Below are 8492 nucleotides of genomic sequence, written 5' to 3'. Positions count from 1 at the left end.
CTACAGCTTCTCTTTGCCCTAACTATAACCCCACAAGAGGACTTCCAGAAATTCTCTTAACCGTAAGTTTTGGGTGAAATAAAATTAATCCTGCTTTAAATAATTTAGGTGTTTTGTGTTACCTTTTAAGCTAACAGATACAAAAGAGACTAGGCCAGAGATGTGAAATAATTTGGCTAAGTTTACACGGATGTTAGTGTGAGAGCCAGGACCGGGGCTAGGGCCAGCAAATACCAACAGAACATGTTTGTTTCTACGAAGGAACACACTGTGTGCATTCAAAGGCATTATTTCCAGTAGTAAGTAATTAGACCCAAGAAATGGGAATGAGAGGGGAGACTGCCCAAGAGTAAACCAACTATGATATAATCATACTATGGGATTTTATATAAACATTAAAAAAACTTTTCAAGGAAAGCATTTCAGGGACCTCTAATTCATGATGGTAACTCATCCTTTTTCTTAGCAAGAGGCCAGCTGCCAAGCCCCGCGAACACAGCAGTTTCTATTCTAATCAAATATTTATGCATCTGAAGCCATCGGGAATGAGGCAGAATGTTGACAGCAGGTTTATGAATGATTTAAAAACACTTTCCAGTTTGGGAGAGACAGCTCAGTTGGTATAAAGTAAGGACTAAGTCCCCAAGACCCATATAAGAGCTGGCCGTGGGAGTGTGTGTCTGCAATCTCAACACTCCTATATCGAGATGGAAGGCGGAGCCAAGAAAATGCCTGGCAGCTCCCAGGCCTGATAGCATGGTGTGTGTGTTTGTCTGTGTGTGCAGTGGTGAACATCTGGAGGCTCTTACTCAACCAGAGATGTGACACCCATGATTGTCCTCTGATCTCACACACACACACATAAAGGTAAAAATATACATATATACTTTACAAATTTCAGATAGTGAACACACATACGTCAGAAAAAATTTAAGGGGATGAATGGTAGAAACACAATATCCTAAGAGGCGATCCTAGATGAATACGTTTTATAATCTACCTTTTAAAGTAGCTTTTTTTTAAACAGTACCTTAGTGGCCTTATAACTTATTCTTTACCTTTTATTTTTAAAATTTTAATTTAATTTCATGTGTATGGGTGTTTTGCCTGCATGTTTACATGCATACAATGCCCACAGAGGCCAGAAGAGGGTCTTAGATTTCCCCTAAAGTTTCAGTTGTTTTTGAGTTCCCTTGTGGGTGCTGGGAATCGAACCATCTCTTCTCTCCTCTCCCCAAGCTAGTTTTTAAAAAGATATGAGAAGCTTGGACCGGGTGGCTCATGCCTATAATCCCAGCACTTGGGAGGCAGAGACAGGCTATCTTCAGCCAACAAGTGAGCTCAAGGCCCGCCTGTACCATATAGCACCTTGTACCCCAAAACTAACGGTGAACAAAACATTACAATAAAGAAAAATGCATAATTGATGTCTGGGGAACTCATCCACATACTTAAAATATGAGAATGCATTAAATATTTAAATTTGTTTTAAAGTTCCTTATACCTTGTAATGTCTCCCAGTTCTAGTGCTAATCATTGTGAATGCATATTAATTAATTGCCAGTCACTATGAATGGTGATTAATACTTGGAAAGTTAATAGTTTCTTAGATATATAATCTTTTCTGTCATATGCAGCTAAGATATACCTTAAAAGTGCTTCCTAGTATTTGTAGTATTGTTTAAGAAATTTTGTGGAAAAGTAGATATTCACCTGGAGGATGCAGATTTTGCAGTCTTTTTTTGTCAGCTGGTTTATATGTCCATGTAACATAGGCTGGCTGCTAACTGTCTTTTTTTTTTTTTGGTCTCACAGCCCTGCTAGACCCAAACATGTGGAACTGAATCTGAAAACCCCAAAGACTTCTGACAGTTTGGGACATGAGCACAGTTCCTTTAGCCAGCCAGTTCATAAAGGAAACACTGCCAACAAAATATCCTTATTTGAAAACAAGCGGGCTAACGGTAGCCCCAGACACCCTGACGTCCGTAGCACAAGGAACAATCCTCCCTCTAATAAGACATTTGTTGGGAGGGCTAAGCTAAACTTAGCCAAGAAAGCCAAAGAAATGGAGCAACCTGAAAAGAAAGCCTTACCAACCAGCCACCAGAATGGCCTGGTGGCCAAGGAGTCACCCACAGACACCAAAGGCACCGAAGTCCCTAGCCCTAGAGAAGAGATTCTTCCAGCCTCCATAGGTGGGGGAGGAGAGCCCACCGAGAATCAGGTCCTCTGCCCTGAGCCTGATCAAAGTGATAAGGCAGATGTGCAGTCAGATGCTGCCTGTCCTTCTCAGCCAGCGCTCACTGCCCTGGTTCCTGTGAAGGATGCTGAACTCTCAGGAGAGCACCACTCAGAGGCTGCTGACAGCAAAACCCTTGTTCTTGACAACGTATGTAATACTACACAGGACATCCCTGCCGTTCTTAATGCCACAGAGTACCCCCCAAAGCCACAGGGTGCATTTTCTGACTCACAGCCCACATCTGACTCATCTAGGGAGTGTTCTGTCCTGCCTTCTGCTCCCCTTCCTGAGAACACTCTCCAAGATGGCTGTGTTCAGGTCCCCATCCGCACTATCCCATGCACTGATCTAAAAGTATCCGAAAACTCTAACGGATGTGATTTGTCTCACACTGAGAAAACACCCATCTCCAAACTTGGAGGGGGAGAAGCCAGCCCCACCTCATCACGAGAGCACAGCCCAGAAACCGTGGGCAATGAGTGTCCATCCAAGGTCCTCGTCCAGGTCCGGTCCTTTGTACTTCCTGTGGAGAGCCCTCAGGATGTGAGCGCTCAAGTCATCTCAGAAAGCTCTGAAGTTAGAGAGGTGCAGTTGCCGAGTTGTCACAATAACAAGCTTGAAGTCGTTTCTGTGGCCCCTTGCGCTCCCCAGCAAGAGGATGGACCTGGCACGTCACCTGAGCACACCCACTGCAGAGAGGAGCTTGTGGCACAGTCTCGCCCACACATCACACAGCCAGAACCTGTCCAGACTCAGAGTCAGAGCAGAGGGACAGCCCCGACATCCGAGTTCAACTCCACCCTCTCTCCTAGCAGCAAAAGTCACTCAGAAAGTCCCCAAAGGCCAGGACAAAATGTTACCAGCCAGAATACCCCTACCAGTCTTTTAAACACTTCTGCTACTAGTGATGATAGTGTCCTTGATTCTTCTTCTGATATGGAAAAATTCACCGAAATTATTAAAAATATGGAGGGCACAGGATGTGTGCCCCAGAAGAAAAAGAAGGCCAGGATCCCAAACTCTCCAGCCCCTCACTTCGCCATGCCTCCAATTCATGAGGACAGTTTGGAAAAGGTGTTTGATCCCAACGTGTTTACTATCGGCTTGGGGAAGAAGAAGGAGAGCCAGGCAGAAATGTCACCTGCTTTGCATTTGATGCAGAACCACGATCCCATGTCCAAACTGAGAGCGAAGCGTGCATCCACAGAGCAGAGTGTCCTCTTCAAGTCCTTGCATGCTAACACGAATGGGAAGAGTGAGCCTCAGATAACTTCAGACATGAACGACAAAGAGAACAGGGACACCACCAACGGTGGAATTAAGAGGTCAAGGCTAGAAAAAAGCACCCTTTTCTCAAGCATGCTTTCTTCTCTGCCTCAAGACAAAATCTTTTCTCCCTCTGTGACATCAGTCAACACAATGACCACATCTTTTAGCACTTCCCAGAACAGATCTGCATCTCAGGCTTCAGTGGTAGAGCCCAGGAAGGAGGGTGACCCGCCCTGTGGCTCAGACAAAGAGCAACCGCATCTTACACCCCTCAGCTCTTTAAAGGTCTTCAATTTCAACTCAGCAAATACGTCTCATCTGAGTTTGAAAAGTCCAAGCCAGATGGAAAAGAACTTGCAGAAAGAGGAGATCAAGGAAGACCTGAGTTCTCGGAGCACCCCACCCTTGCCAGAGTACAGACACTCTGACTTACCCAAACTGAAGAACAATGATGACACGGAAAAGACTAACCTCGTTGAAAGTGTTCTCAAGTCCAATGTGCAGAACATCGGGGCCACTGACACGGACTTCTTGGGCCTTTACAAATCCAGCCGCTATGACCCAGGCCTTTCTTTTTCTGCAATGTTGTCAGCAGATCCTCTGGTAAGTAGCTGCTGTGATCTAGTTGCAGTGTTTCTAAACCTAGGAGGCAGTGAGGGGCTCGGGCTGGCTTTTACAGGTGGATGTGTGCAATAGCTTCCTATTTGTTCACCATGTACTTTTGTTTCATTTGATTTGTTTGTTGTTGGCGTTGTTTTGGTTTTGAGACAGGGTTCCTTGGAACTAGCTCTGTAGACCAGGCTGGCCTCGAACTCAGATATCCACCTGCTTCTCCCTCCCAGGGCTGGGATTAGAGGAGTGTTTCACTACTACCCGGCTATTTTTTTTCTCTTCTTTCTTTCTTTTTTTTTTTTTTTTCACCAAGTGCTTTTAAATCTGTGTACAAAGAACTCCCAGGTGCCACAAAAAGAAGACACCAGGACACCCCTACCCCAAGACATTTGTGGTCCAGCTGGGAGAGTAAGTTATGTGTTTCAAGGCATTTGCAAAAGTCTATGTTGTATTGCGAGAAGTATAGAATAGCTGCTTTGAGAGTTCAGAGACCTAGGAGACCCATTTTCTTCTCTGTTGAAGCACTCAGCGCTGTATTTAGAATCTGGAAGATGTGTGAAACAACTTCCTCTATTTGCAGGGACCCCACCCAGCCAAAGGACGTCCCCTTCTCCTTCCTCCTGCTGGCTGTGAGGTTTCACTCCTTCCTCCATAAACGGCAGGGCTTATCCTGCTTAGTTGGGAAAGTACCTTAATGGGACCTCAAGATCAGAGCATAAAGTTTGGTTTGCATGGGTCCTTCCCCACCCCATGAAATAGAAATTACAACTTCACTTTCTTCCTCTCCGATCTGGCTGCCTTTCTCTCTGCTGGTGCCTGAGACTGAATTAAGAGCCTTTTGTGCCTTGCATTGCTGCTGCTGAACCACTCACCAGCCCAGGAGTTATTTTCATGCTGCCTTGTGCCCTTCTGCTTCCAAGCTTGCTATTTAAGTTGAGGGTGATTATGAATGTAACTTTCAGTGGTCCAGCTGTGAGCCAGCTGCCAGGCAAGGGGAGTCATGAGCACAGGAAAGACCTGGCACCCTCCTTCGTCTGAGCAGGGTGCTGTAGCCGCAGTGCATTGGGATGGCTTTTGCTGTAATCCCATCATGGACTGTGGTTTGGAGACTGTTGAAAAATAATATAGTTGACTAGCTATGATGAAGCATGCCTGCAGTCACGGCACTCAGGAGGCCGAGGCGGGGTGATGGAAAGTTCAGAGGCCTGCCTGATCAGTATAGCAAGGTTGTCTAACATGCACACATGCACACACGTGCACACATACAGGTTTTCAGCAGTACTACATGCAGATTCTTTTGCAGGGATTTTGTGAGCTGTAGGGTTCGAGCTTGTAGTGTTAGGACCCACTGTCTTTTTTGTTTTTGTTTGTTTGTTTTGTTTTGTTTTGTTTTTCAAGACAGGTGGGTTTTCTCTGTAGCTTTGGAGTCTGTCCTAGAACTAGCTCTTGTAGACCAGGCTGGCCTCAAACTCACAGAGATCCGCCTGTCTCTGCTTCCCAAGTGCTGGGATTAAAGATGTGCGCCACCACCGCTGGCTAGGACCCACTTTCTTTTAAAGTTTGAGAACTCCAAAAAGCTTTGTTCATTTGGGCAGTGTGTCTGTACTAGAACTTGTTCCTGGGAGCTCAAACCACCAGAAAACAGACAAGACACGCAGGTCCTGTAGCCTTCAGAGTGATGACATGCCTTGCAGAGAAAAAGACCAGAAACTGTAGATAACCTTTTGTCACTTTAAAAATAGCTTTGAACTCATCGGGCACCATGAGAGGTGCTTGAGCACAAACCTCCCCTGTCTCCCCTACTCCCACCGCCCATGCCCCCCAGCACTGAGGAATGAGCCCAGAGCTACACACATGCCTATTAATCTCTCCAGCCTCCTTTTTACTTATAGTCTCAGTAACTTACCCTTGAACGTGTGTTCTTTATGCTTCAGTCTTTGGATGGAACTAGGGTATAGACCTAGACTTCTGGGTCATCTTCATCACCCTTTGACAATCTACCTATACCACATAGAAATCCTACCTTTTTTCCTCAAAAAAATAATGTCTCTCATGGAACACATTTCTGCCTGTCCATTTCCCATTCATTATGCCTTTGTTTTTGTTAATTATTCTTAGATTAGTTATTGTTTGGCATTAACCAAACAGAATCTGATTTTTAAAAATAGTTTTTCTCGGGTTGGGGAGATGGCTCAATTGTTGAAGTAGTGGCTTTGCAAACAGCAGGCATGAGGACTGCTTGGATCCCTAGAACTCATGTAAATTGTGTGTGTGTGTGTGTGTGTGTGTGTGTGTGTGTGTGTGTGTGTGTGTGTGTGTGCCGTGACCCACCTGTAATTACAGTGTTGTGAAAGGCAGAGGCAAGGTCTCCAGAGCAAGCCTGTTAGCTAAATTAGTCCTTTTGGTGAGCTGTGGATTCAGTTGAGAGACCTTACCTCGATATATAAGGAGATATATAAAGTGATACATGACATCTCCCAAAGTCAACCCCAGGTCTCCACACTCACAAACACATGTGTGTTCGTATACATGGACATCACACACACACACGAAACAGGAAAAGGTAGTTTTTTTTCCAAAGTCAAGTCAGACAGCATGGAAGAAGAAATAAGAGTTTTCCTGACTTCTAGGTGTTTTACATTTTTTTTCAAAATGCCTTTCTTTGGGTCTTAGGCTTTGCTGATTATAGTTTATATTTAATATATTCCTTGGCTTTTGTTTTTAAATTTTAGGTTTTTCCTGCAGTTTACTAACTTCTCACTTATGCATACAGCAAATCTTTTCCTTTCCAATAATCTGTGTGGTAGGGTGGGGGGGGGGTGGAGGGAGCTTGCTCAGAGCCTGTGGTCATAGTCCACTGCTGTGAGGCAAGAGGGGTGAGATCAAAGGCAGGCCTTGGGAGAGGCATCCTGGCTAGCCTGGAAGTAGCTCCTGTTTTGTAATATTTTCACCTGTGTAATTATTATTTTATTATCTTATACATTACGGGTTTTACTGGTCTTGTCAGGTGATCTTGAAAATGATTACTTCTGAAGCCATATAAAAAGGTACTTTGTCCATCAAAACAGGGGAGATTAAAAATACCATGTGCAGGACTGCTGAGGTGGCTCAGTGATTAAGAGCACTGGCTGTTGTTGCAGAGGACCCGAGTTCAATTCCCTACCAATGCATGGTGGCTCACAACCATCTTTAGCTCCAGTTCTAGGGGAGCCAACACCCTTTTCTGACTTCCAGGGACACATGGTACACGTACATGCATGCAGGAAAAACATTCATACATATTAAAAAATAAGTCTTTTTTTAAAAATCGCATGCATGTATATTGTGAAATATATTATACCTCCTCTTTTTTCCTTTTTCTCTTGCTCTCCTGGGGATTGAACCCACAGCCTTGCACATGCTAGGTGAGTGTCCTACCATTGTGCCACATCCCTGGCCCTCATTTTATTTTATTTTTTTTTGTTTTGATACAAAGAAGTCTTGCTAAATATGCACTTTGTAGCCTAGGCGGTCCTTGGGTTTGTGATCCTCTTGCCTCATCCTTTCTTGTAGCTGCAGGTGCAAGAAAGTGCTCCTGGGCCCTGCCATGCATACTTTCCTTTAGACTAGTACTTGTCACGAGATCCGAGGAGGGTGTGCATATGAACACATCAAACCCACTTCTTTCTAAATAAATGACTAGACTATTCAATTTCTCTGTTTTTTAAATTTAAGATTATTCAGGTTCTTTGAGGTAATCATGGTTTGTTCTTATTTGGTGAACTGATATAAAGCACAGTTTTGACTTTTGGGCCCTGAATTTTCTAATATTGTTGGAAATACCCTAGACATATCAATGAGTAGAAGCTATAAGGGAAAATTCAGTTGGAAAATCTTGTAATTCACTCATGTAAATTCAAAGAGAACACTGACATAACTTCAGAGTTAAAGCGAGATCCTCTGCTTTGGTACTGATAAATGGTGAAGTCAATCTGTTCTGACCAAAGGAAGCTCAGGTAGAGAAAGACAGCTGCTCTGTAATGCTGTGATTGTTTACTGTCTTCTCATTCCTTTGATTGCAGACTCTTAGAGGAAGTGCACACAGTAAACTCAACCCACGGCCTGGGAAGGTAAGGTTATTTTAATTTCTGGTCCAGGTTCTCTCTTGGTCTGATAAAGGGAGACATAATGGTTCAACATTCATTTTCTTGCAGATCGTGATATTCAGTGAGCCTGACGTCTCTGATGAGTGCATTGAGGTGTTTGGGGACATCAAGGACTGCAGCTCTTGGAGCCTCTCTCCGGTGATAGTTGTGAAAGTTGTCAGAGGATGGTAAGAGTGCGCTGCAGCTACAGCTGACAGTGGGTGATAGAGTGCCCTGCAGCT

General features: G+C 44.3%; 1 protein-coding gene across 1 annotated transcript in view; it reads left to right on the top strand.

Moving 5' to 3' along the window:
* The window catches only part of Crybg1 (crystallin beta-gamma domain containing 1), a 120335-nt gene that overhangs the window by 66682 nt on the left and 45161 nt on the right, over window positions 1-8492 (top strand). The window contains exons 3-5 of the mRNA XM_005363590.2: window positions 1816-4117; window positions 8188-8235; window positions 8320-8438. Coding sequence (XP_005363647.2) covers window positions 1816-4117; window positions 8188-8235; window positions 8320-8438 — 2469 coding nt within the window. The remainder of the gene's footprint in view (window positions 1-1815; window positions 4118-8187; window positions 8236-8319; window positions 8439-8492) is intronic.

This window comes from Microtus ochrogaster, linkage group LG9 (genome assembly GCF_000317375.1).
Source record: "Microtus ochrogaster isolate Prairie Vole_2 linkage group LG9, MicOch1.0, whole genome shotgun sequence".
Lineage (NCBI taxonomy): Eukaryota > Metazoa > Chordata > Mammalia > Rodentia > Cricetidae > Microtus > Microtus ochrogaster.
Note: the sequence above shows the minus strand (reverse complement) of the source record. Positions and strands in the feature narration are given on the sequence as shown.